Source organism: Vipera berus, assembly GCF_964194415.1.
Source record: "Vipera berus genome assembly, chromosome: Z".
Classification (NCBI taxonomy): Eukaryota; Metazoa; Chordata; class Lepidosauria; order Squamata; family Viperidae; genus Vipera; species Vipera berus.
The window spans coordinates 122,128,517-122,152,928 of record NC_138205.1 but is presented as its reverse complement, the minus strand read 5'-3'; the positions used below and the strand labels follow the sequence as shown (position 1 = coordinate 122,152,928).

The following is a 24,412-nucleotide window of genomic DNA, read 5'->3' as shown; positions in this document are numbered from 1 at the left end:
CTCTAATAAACAAGAGCCTATTTCCTTATACCATTTTTGTCCAAATCAGTAGCAAGTATAAACTTAGAATTGGGCCTCTCTCACAAGAACTTTTACATTATAGTAACAAAGTGCTAAAAACATACACCAAAGTATTAGAGACAGGTAGTCCTCAACTTGCAGCCACTTATTTGGTGACTGTTCAAGGTTACAACAGCACTGAAAAAAGTGACTTATGGCCATATTTCACATTTAGGACCATTGCAGCATCCCCATGGTCATATGATCAAAATTTGAGCACTTGGCAATTGACATATATTTATAACAGTTGTACTATCCTGGGGTCATGTGACCTCAGCCAGCTTCCAACAAGCAAAGTCAATGGGGCAAGCCAGGTTCACTTAACATGATTCACTTAACAAGTATGGCAAAAAAGCTCTTAAAATTGGGTAAAGCTCACTTAACAACTGCCTTGCTTAGCATAGAAATTTTGGGAACAATTGTGGCCATTAGTCAAGGACTATCTGCAAACACCAATCATATATTTTAATTACCATGCTGTTTACAGTATTCAATGTTTTTTGTTTGCTTGTTTTTAGGATTGTACTAATTTGGAGTGCGTGCAGGACCTCTTTGTATATTGAAGATAAAGAGATTATTACTGCCTCTGTTCCATGATGCAAAAAAAATATTTCAAGGTGCACAGATCTTATACTTGTAAAACACATGCTAAGAAAGAGCTTTGAAAATAAAAGCTTTATAAATAGGCCGATTTAATGCATATAAAATATTATCTACTCCTATAATTGTTTTAATATGCAGTTGCTTTGGAAGAGAGAAGTAGCCTTAGGTTTTATTTTTAATTACACTGAAACAAAATATGTTTAGGCATGTCAAACTTTTATAGTTCATAATGAGTTTATTGCACACAATAATTATGGGTTCAGTAATTAAAAGTTTAAAATTGCTGCTATTTTATTTAATATAAATGATAAATCAAAGATTTCTTTTTGCCTTTATATAAGTTAAAGTGGGATGTGTCAAATATCAATCTTATGTTTCATATTGTGGTAATTGTATATTAGTAAGACTTCAAACATGGGAGTTGTATGGGCATAAAGGTTCTGTCAGGCTAAAAAAATCATTGGCTAAAGGCTGAATTTCTTTTGTTGTTTAATGTGCTATACATATCATTCATATATAACAGTAATTTATAAAAACTAATTATGAAACTTTATTTTAGGGGAGTTCCTACAAACCAGAGTCTGTAGCACTTACTGCTGTGGCATTACAAGATCATATTTTACATGATCTTCAACTGCAAAATCTTTCATTAGCAGATCCTTTAAAGTCAAAGACATGGAGTAAAAAAAAAAGATACAGGCCTGTGAACAAGGAGAAAATCAGAGCAGTGATAGATACTGGATTAAAACAAACAAACAAACAGCCAAACAACCAAAATAACCCGCAAAATGAAGATCCAGAGAGAGAATATGTCCTTGATCCATATCCTCAGCCTCTGACTTTAGGTAAAATCTTAATTTTCCAGTCTGTTCTTGTTTGATTTTAATAAATGTTTAATGCCTTTTAGGTATGGAAGGATTTGGTTAATAAATAACTAAATAATTAGTTATATTATAATAAATAGATAATTTTTTCCATATGGCACAATAGCATCACAATAAAAGAACAGCTGTTTGAAGAACCGCTTGTCCTTATAAGCATTTTTTTTTACTTTCTTTTTCAGCTTAGGTTTGCTGATAAATATTTCTTGGAAAGTTACAAGCAGGGAGAAAAAAAGCAATTACTATATTTTTTTTGGCTATATATTTTGGATTCTGAGCATTATATAAAAGCAACTCATATAATTTATTTTGGGTGAGAACACGTGTGAACTGGGTGAAGAATCACTCTATGTGATTAAAAATATAACATTAACATTACAAACATTACTGATGACTTTGTCGTTGATATGACATTCTCTCTTTGCTTACATAAAGAGAAATCTGGGGGGAAAAAGAATAGGAACATATTGCATTAAATAACCCCATAAAATATCAAAATCTAACGAATCTGTCTTAAATAAAAGGTAATGCCACCAAGTTAAGGAGAATTGCTTAGAGAATGAATTTTTTCTTCACCCTGATACCACCTGATGTGTATGTTAAATTTATTTTCACTGTGATCAATAGCAAAAGACTTTAGTGCCTGCACAAATATTTTTGCCATTAGGAAGGAAAGTCTTCATACAAAAAGAAGCGAGCCTAACACCCAGTGAAGTTACATTAGCACCATCTAGAGTTGGGATAAGCACTTGGGCAACTGTTGTTTTTACAAAAAAAAAGAAACATTCATTTACTAGGTTGGGCATAGTTTGTTTTTATTAAAAAAAAAACCTTCACCTTTAACTACCCTTTGCTCAAAAATTTACAACTTGTGTTTTTGTAATGATTTGGGAGCAGATCCATGAATAATGCCTGTAGCTAAACATCCAACTTCAGATCAAGAAACAAGAGACTTACTGTATTATAATAAAGAGAGATGGATACATAAGCTTCCTGCCTGAGGAAACAGGAGGTGCAGCGGCAACATATTACACTGTCATGAGATAATAACATTACATGGTCTGACTAATAACTAGGAAGAACTACCGAGCTGCTACTGTTACACTCTTTAAATTTTTGTTTACTAGAGTTTTCATCCTTTTAAATCACTAGTAGAGATCTCACAGAGGGTAGTTTGAGGTAACGGTTGAGACACAGGATAGAAAGCAGAAGATGGTGCACCGTAGCAAAGTCCGTCCTTAAGCAAAAAAAGCCATCTGGGTGATCTTGGGCCAGTCGCCCTCTCTGAGCCTTGGAAGAAAATTTTGGCTGGCAGGGTCCAGGAGATGAGCCTTTTCTGCCGTGGCCTCTACCCTTGGGAACTTCATGCCCCTTGAGACGACATCCGCCCCCACCCTCTTGGCCTCCCTTAGGGCCCTGAAGACCTGGCTCTGCCATATGGCTTGGGCTCCTGGTGAGGGCATGCTACTCTAGAATTGGTTAGGAAATTAGAATCCCACTTCTACCTATTTACTTATTGGTCCCTTTTTAACCCTTTTTTGTTATTAATTTTAAAGTTTTAATTTTAATACTTAACATTTTAATTGCTTTATATTGTTGTTTTTTAACATTGTAAGCCTCTCAAGGTTGCTTGATAGTGAGCTGGATGGCATATAAATTTAATAAATAAATAAAATGAACACCTTCTGCCTCCTGTTTTGCCTCCCATCCATTCTTTTTTTTAAAAAAACAGTATATTGCTGTTTCAAGATCATTCAATCTGAAAGCCCAGTTCTGCAGTCATATATTTAGACAGATATAGAATATATATTTTTGTATATGTGTGCTAATGCACATTAGTAGGTTAATTAGATGATTCAACTATCCACCTATATCTACAAACTGGAATATTTGATACTTGTTGAAGAGAACAGTCTGGAGTTGGTGGGAGTTGTAGTTCAACAATATTCAAATATTCACAGATTTCCCAGCTTTGCCCTGTTGGAATACTATCACTGCAGAAGATTTAAAAACTATTAAAATAAGGAAGATTTATGAACGTGCTTAAATAATGCTTTGTTTAGCTATTTTTATAATCAATTTACTTGTTCATTGAGTGATTTCTTTAAATCTAAATCACATCTATTCAAATAGATAAACTCTTGGTTTCTGGGAAAATTAAAATGACCAAATTAGTACTTGTCTTAAAAAATACTATATTATGAAGTAGTTACCGTGCTGAAGTAGGCAAATAAAAATATTAAGTAACAAAATATATTTGAAATCTAGAGAATAAGATATTAAGGTGACCTGTTTGATTTTAGTTGAGATTTTGTTTGTTTGTTTTGGGTTTTGCTCATTATCGCCCAGCCTTGCAAACATTCTTTCGGATAGAAACCCCAGTGTGGAATCCAGAAGTCTTGGTTGTCCGAGAAAAATGTGACATACCTGTCAAATTCCTCTGTCATATGGCACATTTGCTTACTTGGACAAGGAGGGCTAAGCAAATTTAGTTCCAATTCTGTACAACATATTGTACATTCATGCATGGGAATATCCATTTTATACTATGTCTTCCTAAGCAGATATGCAGGAAATTTCATATCTGATGAAATAAAATGTTAGGTTAAGATACTATGCATGTATGAAATATGGATATTTCTGTGCATTTGTACACATTCTAGTTATGGCTAGTTCTTTTTCTGTCAGCAGTGATTCTTGATGATTTATTTACAGGAAAAGTTGTGCATTTCAGTTGCCCCTAAGAATTCTCCCATTAAGTTTCATTCTTTCCAAAATAAACCATCCCATAAAATGTATGTTGTAATTTATGAAATTATTGTTATTCAGTTACTTTCATTGAATTTACTACATTTAGATTTATAATTAAATATGAGCTAGAAAGTATTAATTCAAGTTTATCTCCAAATAACATTACTAGCCATAAGAATGCTTACAGTAGAAATATTAAATATGCACTGCCACACAGAAGATCCTATAATGAAACAAATTATGAGTCTATTTCATTTGCGGGACTTAACTTGCAGCTCAGAAATTCGGATTGGTGGAGCTTCCTGCCATACCACTAACTCTAGAGGAATGGGAATATGTCAAGCAACGATCCATAAAACAAGGAGATTCTGTTCAACCTTGTGCTATATGCAAAGAAGAGTTTGCACTTCAGCCACAGGTATTTTCTCTGCCTCCTTTAATATTATGGAATAGCGATAGTCCTCAACTTACCACTGGCTGCTTAACCACCAATTTGAAGATGTCCAAAACCTCTCCTCTCCTCCAATCATTTCACTCTATCTCGGTAACTTCTGCAATCATGTGGCCACAATTTACAACGTTTTTAATAGAATTGGCATTTACTTTTGGTTTCTGGTGAAACTTCATAGTGAACAGTCGGTTTACTCAACGATACAGTGTTTGCTTAACAACCATGGTGTTCATTTAAAAACCACACCACTCAGCTGCTGCAATAAAGGTAATATCAAGTACTGTCATGTGTTGACTCACTGAACAACCATCATGACTTACAACCATAATTGTACACTCAATTTGGATTGTAAGTTGAGGACTAGCTGTATATCTGGGAATGCTGTAATTTCAATTTTGAAGAGATGCTTCATAAGGGCATCTATGCAGCTGCTGCTGTTTCCAATCAGTTTCCAGTTTCCTCACCAAAGCTGCAAAATTCCAGATTGAATCCAAAGCATCTTATAGTCCTGGAATCTCGTGAAACACACACAAAAATTACCAATGGGAAAAAATGAAATAAATTAACTCATTGGGGGGGTCCTTGGTGCTCTCAGCTTGCTTGTTTTCTTGCAAATGTTTCATTACCCTAACTAGGTAACATCATCAGTGCACTGATGATGTTATCTAGTCAGGGTAATGAAACATCTGCAAGAAAACGAGCAAGCCCAGAGAGCACAAAGGACCCCTCATTTCAACCCTGAGCTACAAATATTCTCCTTCATTGGTAAATTAACTTGTGTTTAATCATATGGAGAGAGTAATTTTTTGTGTGAGTTGTTAATGTTCAGAAAACACTGGACTTTCCTTGACCATGAATATGATATAATCTCTTTCTCCAAAAAGCAAATAATCAGCAGCATTCTTTCCACTTTTTAAAGATTATTTTGTATAGCTGTCAGAGACAAGGACTTCAAGGTCCATCTGTTCTAGGAAGAAGTTGGTCTCATGTATTCCTAGTATTCAGGAACTCATGATTCACCTTATGCCCTTGGCTTTTTGGGTGCCAACTTGTGTCTTTTCCCAAAGCATTTTAATAATCATTGAGGGGGGGGGTGGAATCATGCAGTGCTTAAGTCTAAAATGTAATAAAATGTAGATAATGTAATTAACACTAATATGTTCTTTCTGCAATGAAAGCTACTATTTCTTTATTGTGCTATTGGTAATTACAGTAAGAATAGAGGGGATTCTTGGATAACTTGAAATCTCAAAATGATTTTATTATTTCTGAACAGGTGTTGCTCTCTTGTTCTCATGTATTTCACAGAGTAAGTAAACCATATCTCTTTATCAATTAATGGCAAATATATATCCTGTCAGTCTTGAAAGTTGTACATTATGTAACTAATTATAATGTGAAATTTTATGTCTTAAGAATAAATCTGTTGTTTTTAATTGTGTAATTCACAATGTAATTTTAGGATATTGTTTTAGGACAATATATTTTATCTTACACAGTATGGTTGCATGTGGAACAAGCCTACACAACTCATAGAGCAAAATGGTTCAATAGATAAATTAAAAATAACCACAGGTCACAAAGAATACCTGATATCTCAATTACCTCTTTGGCAGTGTTGCAGCTGGTGGTGTTGATGAGGCCCAGAAGCGTTGCAGATGTTTGGCAGTCTGTTGGGTGCAGTGCATTCTTTCACATGCAGGCCTGCACATGGAAGGACAAAAGTAGAAACAATCCCTTAATTTAAATATGCACCCAAAAGGTTCACGTACAGTGATGGCCACTAAACTTTTGTATCCAGACTTAGCATTGAAATCTGTAATTTTATAGTGAATCAGAATAAGTGGCTTGCAAAGTTAACAGTGGCTCTTGTACGCACAATGCATTTAATGATATCAAGGAGCTATTAGCTGTTTCAGCCAGTCAGTGCTAGGGTCAGAGAGTTAATCTGACATAGGCATCTATTATACTAAAGTTACCTGGATCTGCTCTGAGTTGCTGTGGCTGAGCAGCTCTTATAGAAATGACTAAGCCACCATGGGAAGAGCTTCACATGTCAGTACACAATAAGTAATGAGATCCTTAGATTAGCAAGCTTTGTCACCTGTATTCTGGATCCAAATGTTCCCTGGTGGATCAAGTCCTCTGCAAGGTAGCACGTGGTTGGGACCATGAGGTGGTAAATGCCTCTTTGTAGGTGGTGGTGGTTACAACTGCCTTGAAACAGACACAGATCCACTCCCTTGTCATCCTTGGATTCAGCAGTGTTGAATAACCTTTGTCCAGTCCCTAACCTTTCAGTTTCATGGAATGTTGTTGAAAATACGGTAAATAGTTTCAAAGGGCTCTGAAGATATGGATTATTTTAATATTTTTCAATCAGGTTTCAGGCCAGGTTATAACATCAAGATGACACTGATTGTACTTGTGTGTGACCTTTGGATCCTAGCGTGCAGGGGAGATAGCTTTTTTTTTTAACCCTCCTGGATCTCTTAGCATCTTTTGATACCCTCAGTCATGATATTCTTCTGGATCAGCTTATGGGATGAGTAGTGGGAACACTCTTTAGCAATAGTTTTTCTTCCTCTAGGGCTGGTTTGTGTCAGTGCTGATGTGGAGAAGTTTTTAGCTCGTGTGTAAGATGTCTCAAGATTCTTTTCTCTTTCTCTCTCTCCATCTCTCTTCCTCCCCCACCTTTTTATTTAACCTCTACATGAAACCACTAGATAAGGATAGCCAGTGGCCCAGGGTAAAATATCAGTATATTATCATACAACTCCACCTGTGCATGGACAAGTAATGACGCCAAGGTACTTACCAAGTGCCTGGAGGTTGTAAGGGACTGGATGGGAAGAACCAGCTGTAACTCAGCTCTAGCAAGATAGACTAGCTTGCAATTTGGGGTTCCTTGTATCTAAAGATTTTTCATTGTTAACTCTCAACAATTTCCCCAAGCTGAGTTGGTGCACAATTTGGGAGTTCTCCTGAATTAATAGCTCTTGCTTGAAAAGCTGTTGGCAACTATGGCTTAAGAGAACCTTTTGCTCAAATCCATCTTGTGTCCATTCCTGGATGAGGAGGTCCTTCTCGCTTAGTCACTTCCCAACTGGATTTCTACAGTGTGCTTTAACGTGGGGCTGCCCTTGAAAAATATTTTAACTGCTTCAGGATACAGTGGTGTGCAGTCAGGATGCACAAAGTCTGACCATTGCTTTTGGATGCAATTTGACATGTTGGTTATCCCTTTAAAGCCCTTTATGGCACACAACCTGATTAATTGCAGGATCACCTATCTCCATGGTCTTCTGCTCACCCACCAGATCCAACTGGTATGTTTTAAGGATACTCTGTCATAAAGAATATCATCTGTGGTGATAGAGATGTGAGCCACCTGCCCCATGGAACAGCCACCCCACGTGAGATCTGGATGCTCCAAATTCTTTTGACTTTCTGGAAAGCTACTAGCTGAGCCCCATCTGGCATGGTTTATACAGATGAGCTTGTTACAAAGTGCCTTGATTATTGTGTTATGATTATTTAAGAGGTTTTTTTTCTTTTTAGATGCTTTATTATATTATTTTTATTAATTTTTGTTATCTGTCCAGAGTTTCATATGTAAGATAGGTGGCAGTATACCTGTTCTAAAATAAATAATCGTATCTGCATATAGCTTCAGAATGTTGGTGTTAAACTAACTTGTTGTGCATCTATCCATGTGAAGATGAACAAGAATGTTAAACCTGCTGTCTTCCTTTAGCATAGAACAGACTTGCTACAACATTACTTGTTTGTGAAGTTCATTCCTACACACACACACACACACACACACACACACACACACACAAAGACACATAGAGTCAACTAGTGGAACAGTTTGCCATGTGGAAATGTTGAAATTTTTTTTCACTAGAGTTCTTCAAATAGTGGCTGGATGGCCATCCATGAGAGACACTTTGTGCACCAAGTATGGGATAGTACTAGATGACCTCTAAGGTGCCTTCCATGATGCTATTGTCTTTCCTGAATCTACAAACTCTGGACACATAACTTTGCATTGATATTCATAAACCTTGGAGAGGGGCAAACTAAGTTCAAACAGGTTTACAGCTAGAACTAATCATTTTTTTCCAGGCATGCCTGAAAGCTTTCGAAAGATTCGCAGCTAAAAAGAGCTGTCCAATGTGTAGAAAGACCCAATATCAAACACGAGTAATTCATGATGGAGCCCACCTTTTTAAAATAAAATGTGCTACGAGGTAAGAATGACTGGCAAATAACAAAGCCCATTCCCCAAGAAGGATTTGTTGAAATATTTACATGCACACAAAGTACTGTATAGTAATGGAGCAATGTAAGTGACTGCTAGGTTTTAAAGCTTAAAAATAAAACCTCTTCAGCACATACGATAATTTGACTATCATAATGTAATACGTTCATGCAAGTGTTTAGTTTGAAGTGGAGATTAAGATAATATTTTGGCCTCATTATATATAACACTTTGTTAGATATACTCCAAACCATGTGGTTTATGCCTTTGGTTTAATAGGGGTAAGGCGAATAAGGGAAGAAATAACTTTCCAAGGTCTTAAATTATTTAATTGCTGGAAATTATGTTTCTTTCCCCTATATTAACAATTTGTATGTGGATTATGAAGCTTTGTTCTATTAACAGTGCTTAACTGCTCCTGGTCATGTGATAACACAAAATAAGCAGCACATCACTATATCATTCTACATACATTTTGAATGTATCCTTTTAAAAGAACGAAATACGATATTTAAAATTCACTGCTTTCCCTCCATTGCAGCTTGGAGGATCTCATGTGATTGTTTCAGCCATTTTTTCTGATGTGAAGTAGTGCAGGGCCTCCTTCTGCCAAGTCAACACTCCTGTTATTTAACAAAACAACAGAATAACAGTGTTGGGAGGGGCCTTGGAGGTCTTCTAGTCCAACCCTACTCGGGCAGGAGACCCTAGACCAGGGGTGTCAAACTGCTGGCCCGCGGGCTGGATGTGTCACCAGGAAACTGCACCAACCCCATTGCTGGCAATGGGGAAAAAAGCTCCAATACGTCACGCAACTTCATGTGACGTCGTGAGTTTGACAAGTCTGCCCTAGACCATTTTAGACAAATGGTTGTCCAATCTCATCTTAAAAACCTCCAGGGTTGGAGCATTCACAACTTCTGGAGGCAAGTCATTCAACTGATTAATTGTTCTCATTGTCAGAAAATTTCTCCTTAGTTCTAAGTTGCTTCTCTTCTTGATAAGCTTCTATCCATTGCTTCTTGTTCTGCCTTCTTGTGCTTTGGAAAATAGCTTGACTCTTCTTTCTCCTCCTCCTCCTCTCTCTTCCTCTTCATTTTTTTTAAGCTCCCTATTATTTGATTGTTCCATGCAACTTCAAGTCTAACATTATTTTAAACAAAAAAATTGAATTGAATCCTGAATCCACTTTCTAATTAGTGATCCACAAAAGCCTTATTTTTAATGTGATTTGGGCTAAGGCAAGTAACACGCTAGTTGGATTTCACGTTTCTAGGAAATATTGATCTGTAGATATGTTTAATTAGTGTAAAGAAGTAGTGAAATAAAATAAAACATATACATCAGCATTGGAGCATCTATTCTGTTTACAAGAGAACCTGCTCTGTTTCCAGCATTCAGCTAGTCCTCATCTTACAATGATTCATTTAGTTACCATTCAAAGTTATGACAGTGAAAAAAGTGACTTCTGACCATTTTCCACATTTATGAAAAGTGACTTATGCTCATTGCAGATTCCCATGGTCATATGGTCAAAATTCAGATGCTTGGCATGTATTTATGATGGTTGCAGTGTCCCAGAGTCATGTGATAATCTTTTACAAGCTTCTTCTACATGCAGAGTCAATGGAAAAGCCAGATTCACTTAACATCCATGTAACTAACTTAATAACTACAGTGATTCACATAACAACTGTGGCAAGAAAGATCATAAAATGAGGAAAAACTCAACTGTCTTGCTTAGCAATTGAAGTTTGGAGCATAATTATGATAAGTCGAGAACTACCTGTATTCAGCTAGATAGTGGCCAAATTATACGGCACCAATTGTGCAGAGCAAATTTACTGAAAACTTATTCTTTGAGGCAAATTCTGCTGAAAGAGATCAAGCTTTTTCTTTCATTCATACTTGTCCAAAACTGGAAGCAAACAATCTTTTAGTTTTGAAACTGCATTCTAGTTTCAGATTTGTAAAAGACTCTCTTTTTTTTAATGCCACAGAATCCAAGCTTTTTGGAGGGGACATATTGTTAGAAAGTGGTATAAAAATCTGAGGAAAACGGTACCCCCCAAAGATGTGAGATTAAGAAAGAAATTCTTCGAAGAAAAGGTAGGAAATTTTTACATTTCAAAGTATATTGCAATGCTAAAAATCAAAGCAATTCAGTGCTGATCAAATACGCATTCAGAACAAAATGGCCTGACTCTGTTCACATCTGGATCGACATCTAAGCATGCATTTTTCAGTTTGGCGGGTGGTTTACCTCAAAATGCTGGTCCCATGAACAGTGTGGTTGAATGTATCTCCAGAAAAAAGGTTGTTCTTCCTCCACCCCAATGCTGACTCGTAAGCTTTTGGAGCCTTGAAAATACGAAGGAAAGTATATACAAGTAGTCATCAACTTATAACCATTCATTTATTGACTGTTCAAAGTTATCACTGTTCAAAGTGATTGAAAACCGGTCCTTGCATGATCCCTGGCCATGGTCACAGGATCAAAATTTGTGCCTTTGGCAACTGCCATGTACTTATGATAGTGGCAGTGCCCCAGGGTCACGTGATTACCAGCCAGCTTCTGATAAGCAAAGTCAATGGGGGAAGCCAAAGTCATTTAACAACAGTGTGATTCACTTAACAACTGCAGCTATTTGCTTAACAACCATGGCAAAATGATAACATCCGGATTGTTCTTTGAGCAATCATCTTGCTTTAACAATGGAAATTCTGGCCTCAGTTGTGGTTATAAGTCAAGGACTACCTATAATTCATTTTTTTCCACATACTGAGCGCCATACGGTTCCACATGTGCATCAGAGCCAGTGAGGTAGAGCAGTTAAAGTTGGTTGCACTACAACCAAGGAGATCCAGGTTCAAGTCCATCTTCTGCAGTGGAAACTCACAGGAAGACTTGTGGCAGTCACCACTGCCCAGCCCAATCTCCTGTGCAAGCCTGTTGTAAATGAAGGGAAAATGCAATGGAAGTCTCCATGACCTCCCAGAGTAAGAGTAGCATCTAAAAAAATGCATACGGTTGGAAACTGCACAAAGAGAGAAGCAACCTGAAATTAAGGCAAAAACTTCCTGACAGTGAGGACAATCAACCAGTGGAACCGCTTGCCTCCAGAAATCACAGGCGCTTCATCACTGGAGGTTTTTAAGAAGAGACTAGACAATCACATGTCTGAAATGGTATAGGTTCTCCTGCTCAGTGGCGTAGCGTGGGGGGTGCAGGGGGGGCCGGCCGCACCGGGTGCAACATCTGGGGGGGCGCGCTCACACTGAGCTGCTCAGGGAGCCCCAAGGGCTGCACAGAGTTGGCTTGGCTCCGTTCTCGAGCTGCTCTTTCTTGCAAAGCGAAATGAGTCCGGCAGGTGAGATGGGCGGCCACATAAACTGAATAAAATAAATAGAAGCGCCCAACTCTCCGCCCAGGCTCAGGCCAACCGCAAGCGCCCCGCAGGCGCCCCGGCAGGCTTGGCCGAGCGAAGACGGACCCGCCGGCCAGCTGGCCTAGCTTCGTGCGCATGCGTGGCTTTATTTAGCGGGGCTCACGTGCGAGCTTGAATGCAGCGGCTCTTGCAGGTCGGAGCCCCGCCCAGCCACCCTCGAGAGGGACCCGGAAGCATCCCGCATGCGCGCGACTCTTCTTGGAAAGTCTACGCCGCTGCGGGGCGCGTCTTTTCGGTGGTGCCATGACGTCACCGGGTTAGGGGGCGCAAATTGCCCCGGGTGCTGACAACCCACGCTACGCCACTGCTCCTGCTTGAGCGGGGGGCTGGACTAGAAGACCTCCAAGGCCCCTTCCAGCTCTATTCTATTCTATTCTAAATTCCAAAAGTCATTTATAACCCAACCAAGATTGTGTCATGACCCAAACATCCACATCCTCTGGAAAAATTCTTTTTTTTGCTCTGTTTCCACAAGGCTGTCATAATAGGAGCCCTTTGGATATCCATTGGGAAGCTATTCCAAAAGAATGGAATTGCTTCTAAAAATACACCACTGCCAACCCTCAGCCCCCATCACCTGCTAAAATGGGAAATTACTAACAGCTTTTTTCTAGATAAATCAACTTATTTCTAATTGCTATTTTCCAAAAGCCTCTGAGCTGCAAACCACTCTGAGCTGGTCTCGTGAGCAAAACCCATTGATTTAATAGTGATTCAGTTTTGAGTAAACATGCATTGGTCCACCTGGTTTATAGATTGTAGGAAGACCCCCAAGGTTTCTGAAATATAAATTTATTTTTCAGAGGACAACACAAAGTACTCAGTTGCCAAGCTTAAAAAAAGTATTCATTGATAAGGGTCAGGTTTTGGGAGTGATAAATTCCTAAGATAGATCCTGTGCGTGATCAGTTGAATCACTTAATTGCTTTATTACATAAATCAATTAGAAACCTTGCTAATTTAGATCAAAGGAAATAGGAAAAGTTATTCTAAGCAATCCATGCTAATTTTTAACACTAACGTCCACAGAGAATCAAATGGTGCTGTATTTCCCTGGGTTAGATAAGGAACCTCTTTGATTGTTAGCTATAAACAGTGCTTGTATATGTCACCTAACTGAGCCAAAAAATTTATTGCTATAATTAAATCTTTTCAAATGCATTCCATTATCTTCAGTGCAGCTAAAAAGGCAAGTATTGTTGCTTGAAACAAGGTATATTATTTATAAAATGGTACTGCTCACTCTTTCCTCACCATGTGACTCTTACCCAAAGTTTTTAATTTAAATCTCACCAAACAACATAATGGCCTAGGAGTTTGTTTAGCCATTTGACTTCCTTTATCACATAGAGATGGCAAACATTCTGTTGCTAACTTGATGTGGCTCCAGGCAGCAAGCTAAGAGGATATTAAACTAGTAAAAGCTTATCAACTGATTCATTGATACGCTGTAAATTCCAGGCTTTTCATTTTACTTTTAAGTCAACACATTAGTAAGCAATTTGCTGACATCAAGATGGATTGCTTTAAAACAGCTCCTCTTGGCAGACAAAGTTCATTTTGATGCTTTTGTGTGCATCTTTATTTAATCATGTTCTTGGGCGTCACCTAAAACCTGTGACTGATGGTGCTTTACATACAGCTAAAAATATTTAGAATGCCTCCACTGTCATATGGTTTATGCTGAAAAGCACAGGGGTGACAAAGGAAAGCACTTGATTTAGATAGGGAATCATTTCAGAACAGCTATTTTCATGGAAAGCAAAATTTCTCCTTTTTAAAATTGCAAGTGCTCTTTACACTTGTTAAATGGGTTTGGTTTGGTTTTTTGTTTTCGTTTTTTGAAGAAAAAATAAAAGGTTTTAATGTCTGTTGCCTCTCCTTCACACTGGCATGGGAAGGAAGTTTCAGACAGAAAACGATGTGTATGTGAGTCTTAAACATACAAGTTTTAAAGCAAAAACCATTTTGTACTTATTTATAACTATACAGCATGCACCCATCTCTAGAATTGAAGCAAAAAAACCAAAAACACAAGTCAGAAGAGAAAAAATTAAGGATTAATCTAGCCTTGCTTTTTCTGCAAATGTCCCCGTTTCTTTTATCTCACCTGAAAAATAAAAAGGAAAGGAGAATGTTGTTGTGCCAGTTCCTCTACTTTAAACATAAGACATCCTACGGCTGCTGCAAGATACAATATCAGAAGATCAGAACACACATAATTCAGTGGTGCATGGAAATGATAAACAATAATAAAAATCATGAAAAAACTCTGGAGTCTTTCACTGACAAAGAAATAGCTTTAGAAGAGGGCAGGTTGTATAGTTTGTGCCATCCAAGTAAGTCAGATATTAATACCAAATAGTTCCAATAGAAACCAAAACTTTATCACAAACTATGTGAGATTGCAAAACTTGAAGAAGAAGAAAAAATGAAGTGCAGGACCCCAGTCAAGGTTGGTACAAAAGCTCCAAATTAAATAAGTTTTGTGATAGTCCTAGATCAGAATAAGTACGGTATCTTCCATTTATATCCCAGCTTCCATCAAGAGCTTACGACCAAATCAGAAAAACATACCCATCACAGCAATTAGTTGGGACCTTTTTTAGTCAAACAAGTTTGTCACAAGAGGAGATTGAGGTCACTGTACTGCTCATTCTTGATAGATACACAATGTGCTGACATTTGAAAGGGATGCTAAGAAAATATTCAGTACAGAAACAATGGTTTCGAAACAGTGGGCACGGCAGAGCATTGAAGCTGCATCCCTTTTTTGAATGCCTGCAAAGTGTACTACACACATCAAAACCAACCAAGGCTTTATTGGGGTGATATTAGCATCATCTTTTTTCCCTTTTGGTACTGTCCATGGGGGGAAAACCAAAATCATGGCATCTGGCCCTCTCAATTCCTGGCAAATAGATGGGGAAGAAATGGAGGTAGTGACAGATTTTATTTTCCTGGGCTCCAAGATCACCACAGACGGGGACTGCAGCCAAGAAATTAAGACGCTTGCTCCTGGGGAGGAAAGCCATGGCAAATCTAGACAGCACACTAAAAAGCAGAGACATCACCCTGCCAACAAAAGTGCGTATAGTCAAGGCTATGGTCTTCCCAGTTGCAATGTATGGCTGTGAAAATTGGACCATAAGAAAGGCTGAGCGCAAAAGAATTGAGGCCTTTGAACTATGGTGCTGGAGAAGACTCCTGTGAGTCCCTTGGACTGCAAGGCAATCAAACCGGTCAGTCCTAGAGGAGATCAACCCTGACTGCTCTTTAGAAGGCCAGATCCTGAAGTTGAAACTCAAATACTTTGGCCACCTAATGAGAAGGAAGGACTCACTGGAGAAGAGCCTAATGCTGGGAAAGATTGAGGGCAATAGAAGAAGGGGACGACAGAGAATGAGGTGGCTGGATGGAGTCACTGAAGCAGTAGGCATGACCCTAAATGGAGTCCAGAAGATGGTAGAGGACAGGAAGGCCTGGAGGAATGTTGTCCATGGGGTTGCAATGCGTCGGACACGACTTCACAACTAACAACAACAACATTAACATCATAATGACCCAATGCACTACACCATGATATGGTTAATTTGGTTTGTGGTTTAAAATTTATAGCTGAAGCTGAACAATCCTGTTTACAGTAAAAGAGAATGCACACAGCTCAGGATTGAACTGGGCACACTAATGTTACCTAGATGGATCATAAAAGTATCTGCATAAGCAACCGACCTCTCAGAGTACCAAGGACTCCACAATATCAAGTAGAAAAACTACTGCAGATGGTTCCAGGGTGCATTGTCTGTGAGTATTTGTATGTATGTGTGCATGCATACATTTGTTCCCTGATTAAGGAAGGTCAGTTACAGTGAAATACTTTGCATGCTGGATTCCACGTTTAACATCCCTCACAAGAAATCTTGGGAAAATAAGAAATAATAGAATAACTGGGACCGCAGCAAACAATCCAATGTTCAATATAAAATCTATTTTTCATATTTGGATGCTTGACAACTGACTCATATTTCTGATGGTTGCAGTGTCCCGGGATCATGTGATCATCTTTTGTAATCTGATAAGCAAAATCATTAGGAAAGCCAGATTCACTTAACAACCATGTTACAACTGTTAAGTTACAACTTAACAGCTGTACTGATTCACTTAACAACCGTGGCAAGAAAGGTCGTAAAATGGGGTAAAACTCACTTAATAAATACCTCACTTAGCAACAGAAGTTTTGGACTCAGTTGTCATAAGTCGAGGACTACCTGTAGGCCAAAGAAATAGTGAGCCAGTTCAATAGGCCTGAAGATACTTGGGGAAGATACAGTGGAGAAATCAGTATTGAAGCCGCCTGTGTCAAGTACCCCAAATGCATCCTTCTCTATCTGGCAGATGAGAGTGATATTATAGAATAAAAAAGCATGAATTATAATCTGTTGCAGAGCTCCACTTGTTAAGCTGTTGTTGTTGTAGTTGTTAGTTGCGAAGTCATGTACAACCCATCGCAACCCCATGGACAACGTTCCTCCAGGCCTTCCTGTCCTATTAAGCTATTAATAGAATTTAATTTGACTGATACTTAATTTAGAACTTTGAAAAGGGTTGTTTCATTGTACTGTTGTTCCCCTAGGTTTGATGCAGAAAATGAAAGCAATTGTCATACTGTTTTCCAGCGTCTTGCTTTACAATCTCTAACAACAGATGCAGAAAATAATTTTCTTTCCCGCCATTCTAGTAACTATCAAAAAGAGATAGGATTCTAATTAGATTTGTTCTTCAATTGAGCCACAGTTTTAACATCCTACAAAAGAGATTTATTTTGATAAAATGCTACATGGACACCCCAGCTCCTTCTCCATTCTTAACTCATTAACAATAAAAATGTTTTTCTCATCTTCCAGCTTACTGAGATCTGCCAGCGATTACTGAATTCCTATGATACCTGTATTGACGAATTCTTCTGTGAGATAGATTCCACTGTAGCTGCAAGTCACGAAGTATTTCAGCAACTAGAAGAAAAGTTGGGCCCAGAGATACATGAAGTTGAATGGGAGAAAATTCAGATTCAGGTTGGTTTCTGAGTAAGCAAATAACCAAGCTCAGAGAGCACTAAGTAAAATGTTACGTGAACACATCATCCTATGTCGATTCTAGCCGTGCTTGTTAAGTACAATGTCACATGGCTACAACTTGCAACTTCCTGGCAGCGTCTGCACTGGCTTTGCTCGCTGGAAGCGGCCGTGGAGGTTGCAGGTCATGATCATGTATCCACGGGATGCTCCAAACAACAAAAATGTGCATCTGTTGCCAAACTCCCAAATTGTGATCACATGACTAGAGATAGTTATGCCCACAATTTCCAGGGCTGATTGTAAGACTAGCACCATAGTAACCTTGAACAATGAACGTTTGGTAAGGAAGAACTAGCTGTACTTTGACTTATATACATGGTTCAGGCCTACTTTGGTCTTACAATAAATCTATAGTCTGAGGAGCCACAAACGGCCACTAACTTAAATTTGTGGCTGAATCTGGAGTTAGACCAATGCTGTGTTTCTAATTCTACCATCCCTTCCATTAAACCATATTTGTATATAATGCTGGGTATTTTGCTCACTTAACAAAGACAGTTGTTGATTCTTGCCAAATTCTCCAATTTAGCATTAGCAGCACAGATGTGATTTTGCCTTACTTGATATTTTATTTTTGCTGTTCAGCATTAGTATTTTAATATCCAAGAATTTAAACTGTAAAACTGTATCTTTATTTAAAATATTTTTTTTAGTTTTTGAACAAAGCATTTTTATTACTATAACCAGAATAAATCATCCCGAACTATAAGACATAATAAATTCATAGAAGCAGCTTTGGTGGCCACACACTGTATTCCCTGACCTTGCCAACCTTTGTTTTAGGCATTCCGACAAGATATTGCTGATTGTCCTATTTGCATTATGCCACTCACGCAGCCTGCTCAACTTCAGAATGGACTTTCCCAGGATGGCTATCAGTCATGCCCCCGTCAGACAGCCCTGCTCTCCTGTTCTCACATGTTCCATAGTACCTGTCTTCAAGCATTTGAAGAGTTTTCTTTAGGAGAAAGACCTATCTGTCCTTTATGTCGTTCCTGTTATCAGAAGAAAATTCTCAGCTAACAATTTAACATAAATTATGGATATATTTGTAAGAGACCTGGTATTTTAATTGCATTTCAGCAGGAGGGGGTACACAAATTAATTTTTTCCTGATGAGTGCATGTCTGTGTAAATCTAGGAAGTGCTATCACTAGAGATCTCGCAGTCATTAAGGTCTGGGGTGGGGTTCACGTTTTCTTCTGTCTCACTTCAGCTGAATATTTGCATGCGTGGACAGTGCCACAAATCCTAGTGGATTGTCAAAAAGGGAGAAAAGCTCCAAATACCTGGGGAAACCGGAATCAACTGAATCAAACAATTCTTCATAAAATTCTGTAGGCTAAACATCTAATATTCCGTCTGTCAGTCTTCTATCGACCAAAACTAGGGTTCTGTATGTATCTATTAGCCAAGGCCCAAAGGCAACAGAAAGAATAATTGATGCGCTGCATAATGCTTTACAAAGGTTTGTAAGTCTAGCAAGTTTCCTGACAGGAAATCCTTATTGGGTGACCAGTGTTCCTCATCTGGATAGTTGGGAGCTATATATGTAGAATGTGTCTCCACAAGCCAGAGGTGAGATTTTCCTGTAAATTTCTTGACTGTATCATTTCCCCCTCTGCTCACTGTACATTTTAATGCATTGTTTTAGGAAGTGAGGTGTTCCTCTTAATTCTATGCAACGGCCAAAGAACATAGCTGGTGATGTGCAAAACAACTAATTTTGGAAGTGAAACATTGGACTCTCCTCTTGGACAATGTCAGGAAATGCTTTTTTGTAAATTCTTGTAGACCTATCTAATGGGAGAAGAGGGAGATCATATTTCAAGAGATGGGGGTAGAATTAATTAACTGAAGAAACCACTAACTTATTTGAGGTGGAGATGCTTTGCCTGGAGCTCAGCTTTTTTTTTTTTTTTTTTGACAATACTTGCAAGATTCTATAATCCTGATACTTGTTCAGGCTAAGGCAAGAATTGCATTAGTACAGCTCAAGAACTTTCCTCACAAAATGTTTTAAAAACAAAGGGTACCCCCTGTTCTCACATGGGCTTTGTTCAGTCCATTTATGCCTGAGATAGGCAATATGCTTTCTTTGATCAGGGGCTTGAGGATAATCTGTTAGAAGCTGCATGCCACTGGTGAATGAAGCTGAAGCTGAATGGGATGGCCTATTTTTTCTCCTAAGAGCCCTTTTCTCTCTTTGCTATCTGCTTTTCTGCACACTATTATATCTCCTCCCCACCCCACATTCTTCTGTGTCAGCAAAAGGAGATAGATTACTGTTTCCTGAGAACCGGGTTGATTGTAGAAAAATGTATTTATTAAACTTGGGGAAATTAGATAAGAGATGCATATGACCTTGTGACTGTACATTATTTATTTATTTATTTATTTATTAGTTTTTATAAACCGCCCTTCTCCCGAGGGACTCGGGGCGGTGTACAGAGGAAGGAAGGTATACAGATCGAACAATAAAAATAATAAGAAACACTAATGAACACAAACTGGGACCCCAATTAACGCTATCATGCCAGGCCAGCCTGCTGAAACAGGAAAGTTTTTAAGTCGCGACGGAAGGTACGGAGGTCAGGGGCCATCCGGATTTCTGTTGGTAAGGTGTTCCAGAGGGCTGGCGCACCCACTGAGAATGCCCTCCCCCTGGGGGCCACCAGCCGACATTCCTTGAGCGGTGGCACCCTGAGGAGGCCCTCTCTGTGGGAGCGCACAGGACGGTGGGGTGCTGACATCGGCAGAAGGTGCTCCCGAAGGTAGTCCGGACCCATGCCATGTAGGGCTTTGTAAGTCATCGTTAGCACCTTGAACTTCACACGGAAGGCAGCCGGAAGCCAGTGCAGCGCACGGAGGAGAGGTGTGATATGGGAGTATCGGGAGGCTCCCAAGAGTGTCCGTGCCGCCGCACTTTGCACCAGTTGAAGCTTCCGAGTGGATCTCAAGGGCAGCCCCATGTAGAGAGCGTTACAATAGTCTAGGCGAGATGTCACAAGGGCATGGGTGACTGTACGTAAGGAATCCAGGTCCAGATAAGGCCGTAGTTGGCGAATTAGTCGAACCCGGGAGAAGGCCCCCTTGGTCACAGCTCCAATGTGGTCTTCCAGGGAGAGCTGCGAGTCTAGGAGGACACCCAGGTTGCGGGCCCTATCAACAGGGGGAAGTAACTTGTCCCCAAAGTTAAGCAGTGGGACGTTCTGAATCTCCTGGTTTCCCGGTACGTACAGCCATTCAGTCTTGTCCGGGTTCAGTTGAAGCCTGTTTCTCCCCATCCATTCCCGGACCGCTTTCAGGCAGCGGGACATCACGTCTAGGGCATCACTGATATTGTTTGGAGTTGAGATAAAAAGCTGGGTGTCATCAGCATACTGATGGTACCCTACTCCAAAACTGCGAATGATCTCACCCAGCGGTTTCATGTAGATGTTGAACAGGAGAGGCGAGAGGACTGACCCCTGAGGGACTCCGCAAGCGAGAGGCCTCGGGGTCGACCTCTGTCCCCCTGTCAGCACCGACTGCGAGCGACCCTGGAGAAAGGAGGAGAACCAACGCAGAACCGTGCCTCCCACTCCCAGTCCCCTGAGGCGTCGCAGCAAGATACCATGGTCGATGGTATCGAAAGCCGCCGAGAGGTCTAATAAGACTAGGACAGAGGAATGGCCCCTGTCCCGGGCTCTCCAGAGATCATTCATCAGAGCGACCAATGCCGTCTCCGTGCTGTAGCCCGGCCTGAAACCCGATTGGTACGGGTCTAGATAAACTGCTTCATCCAGGATCTGAGGAAGTTGGTGCGCCACCACGCTCTCAACAACCTTCGCAAGGAAGCGAAGATTGGAGACTGGACGAAAGTTATTCAAAGAGGATGGGTCCAAGGTGGGCTTCTTGAGGAGAGGTCTCACCACCGCCTCCTTCAAGGCGGTGGGGAAGTGACCCTCACTCAGAGAAGCAGAGATGACCGCTAGGAACCAGCCTCGTGTCGCCTCTCGAGCTGCATAGGCCAGCCAGGAAGGGCACGGGTCCAGTAAGCATGTGGAGGAGCTTAACCTTCTCATAATCCTGTCCACTTCCTTAGGAGTTACAGGATCAAATTCTTCCCAGATGACGTCGACAAGACTGTCCATGTCTTGTTCTTCCATCTCAGCCCAGTTGGAGTCCAGACCAGTTCGAATCCGAGCGATTTTATCCAGCAGATATTGACCAAATTCCTCGGCTCGACCCTGCAAGGGTTCCTCCCTCACCTCTTGGTTTAATAGGGAGCGAGTCACCCTGAACAAGGCAGCTGGGCGATTATCTGCGGACGCGATGAGGGTGGAAAAGTAGTTGGATTTTGCCACCCTTATCGCAGCGAGATAAGACCTGGTGAGGATTCTTAGTCGCAATCGGTCGGATTCGGATCGACTGGACCTCCAACGGCTCTCTAGGCCCCGTCTCCGACGCTTCATCTCCCGGAGCTCCTCGGTGAACCATGGGGCTCGCTGGGATCTGCGCCGGGTCAGAGGCCGCAAGGGTACAACTCGGTCCAGAGCCTCCGTGGCTGCCTTTTCCCAGGCTTCCACTAAGGCTTCCGCCGAGCTGTGAGCAGGGGGTGCATGCGAGTCCCTAAGCGCTGCCTGGAACTTATCAGGGTCCATTAGGCGCCTAGGGCGGTACCATCTGACTGGCACCGTGCACCCACGGTGGGGGGTGGCAAGGGGGAAGTCTAGCCGCAGGAGGTGGTGATCGGTCCATGACAGGGGCGTAACAGTTGTGGCACCCCCACCGACATCATCACGCCACCGTCCAGACAAGAACACCAAGTCTGGGTTGTGGCCTCTCTCATGAGTCGGCCCAGAAATTATTTGCAACAGGTCCATGGCCGTCATGGAAGCCATGAACTCCCGAGCCAGTTCGGACGATCCTCCCAGGGACGGTAGATTAAAGTCGCCCAAGACCATGAGTCTTGGGAATTCAACCACCAACTCTGAGAGGACATCGAGTAGCTCGGGTAGGGCCGCCGCTGCACGATTAGGTGGTAGGTACGCCAGCAGCAGACCCAGCTGCGCCCCTGGGCCGAATCTCAGTAGGAGAGACTCACACCCGACCATCTGAGGGACGGTGGTCTCTCGCGGGCTAAGGGATTCCCTGATGATAACTGCCACTCCCCCGCCCCTCCCATGAGCCCGGGGCTGGTGCAGTACCTGGAAACCTGGCGGGCAGAGGTCAACCAGAGGAACACCCCCCTCTGGGCCCAGCCAGGTTTCCGTGATGCAGGCCAGGTCCGCATGCTCACTCTCCAATAGGTCACGAATGAGGTGAGCTTTGTTGGCTGCGGACCTTGCATTCAGGTAGACCAGCCTCAGCATGGGAGGGTGCGCACCTTTGCTCCCGGGTCCTCCGGGGGAGAACAGAGGGTCGGAGCGTCTCACCGCCTTTACAGAGCGGAGATGACACTCCCGGTGACGATATGGCCCTCTGTCTGTGCACCTTCTGCCATTCCCCACCATCCTAGGGATGGGACGTTCGTCAGTACGCCACTGGGTGTTATCGGCGACTGGCCCTCGTTGTACGCCGTCGCGAACGGCCGTGGGCCTGGCATGCGTTATGGTGGCTGGAAGGTGTGCCTTTCCCACGCAACCATAGTCTCCTCCCTCCCCCCTCCCTAACCCCACAAAAAACTTAGCTAAGAACTTAATCAAGAACTTAATCAGGGGCCTCTTGATGGGAATGTGCTGGAGGCCCCTGACCCTGCCCGGCCATCTCTCAGAGGCCCAGTGGTTGGGCCCGTCATCAAGATTGGATGTGATGAAGGCGGGTCGCACCCAGGAGAGTGGGGAACCCCTGAGGGCGTGCAGTGCTATGCTAGAGTATTGAACGGGCATAGTCACAGGTGGTTCCGGGAAGGCTGTCCCCTGGATGGTGAATTTGCAGGAGGGTCGAGCCGGGTAGGTGCGTATCTGGATCGTCGCCCTGCCACTGCCACTTGGCCGGGCGAACCCCCAGAAGCAGGCCACTCCTCATCCTCTCACGATGGGTTGTGTCTCTGCTTCCGGAGGTGGTCCAGAACGTACTCTGGGTGAGGCATACCCCATAGAGCTCTCACCACTATGGGGTAGCAGGTGTATGGCCCAGCCACTCTGCCACCGTGGCTAGCACCCAGGCCCGTTATGTCCTGTGGGGAGAGAATGGGCAAAGATGGGTGAGAATGGGCAGAAGGCAGGATGGAGGGATCCATTAATTGGCGTCAGCTCCGGTGGTTCAGCCGCCCCAAACAGTTCCCTCCCTGATCCTCTGGGCGTTGTTCCCGGCCGCAGTTCCATGGCCCCTATTGGTTGGGGACCGTCCAGAGCGTGGCATCTCAGAGGTACGGGAGTCCCTGGTGTCATTAGTACCTATTTCTAATTTAAATAAGAGTTTTAGAAATGATAAGATTTTAGGGACATTGTTAATGTACCCAGAGACTTCACTTATGCAGAAAGGTAGATTTAGATTTAGATTTAGATTTTATTAGATTTATATACCGCCCTTTCCCGAAGGACTCAGGGCGGTTTACAGGGCATTTTAAAATCATATCAATATAAGTACAAAGTTAAAAGAGATATATTTTTCAAAACCAGTAACTCAAGATTTTTTCAAGAATATTATCAAGTATTGCGGATCAGCAAAGAAAAATACTGTTTTGATGTAAAATATCTCTGAATTGGGATATGGAAGCAACACGCTTTGTTAAGTAAGCAAATGTGATGCATACTCCAAGCTTTATATCACCGTATGCAATTATAAAATTTCAATAAAACTCCTTAGAATCAAGTCATAGACGAAAG

At 41.3% G+C, this 24,412-nt stretch overlaps 1 protein-coding gene across 1 annotated transcript; it reads left to right on the top strand.

Annotated features, from left to right (window-relative positions):
• Positions 1-656: 656 nt before the first annotated feature.
• Positions 657-18,620, top strand: RNF32 (ring finger protein 32; the record flags this gene model as incomplete). Its single annotated transcript, XM_081345263.1, has 8 exons — positions 657-677; positions 1,223-1,508; positions 4,571-4,713; positions 6,023-6,055; positions 8,878-9,002; positions 11,014-11,122; positions 17,367-17,534; positions 18,381-18,620. The coding sequence occupies 8 exons, from the start codon at positions 657-659 to the stop codon at positions 18,618-18,620; spliced, it is 1,125 nt and encodes a 374-aa protein (XP_081201389.1).
• Positions 18,621-24,412: the final 5,792 nt, after the last annotated feature.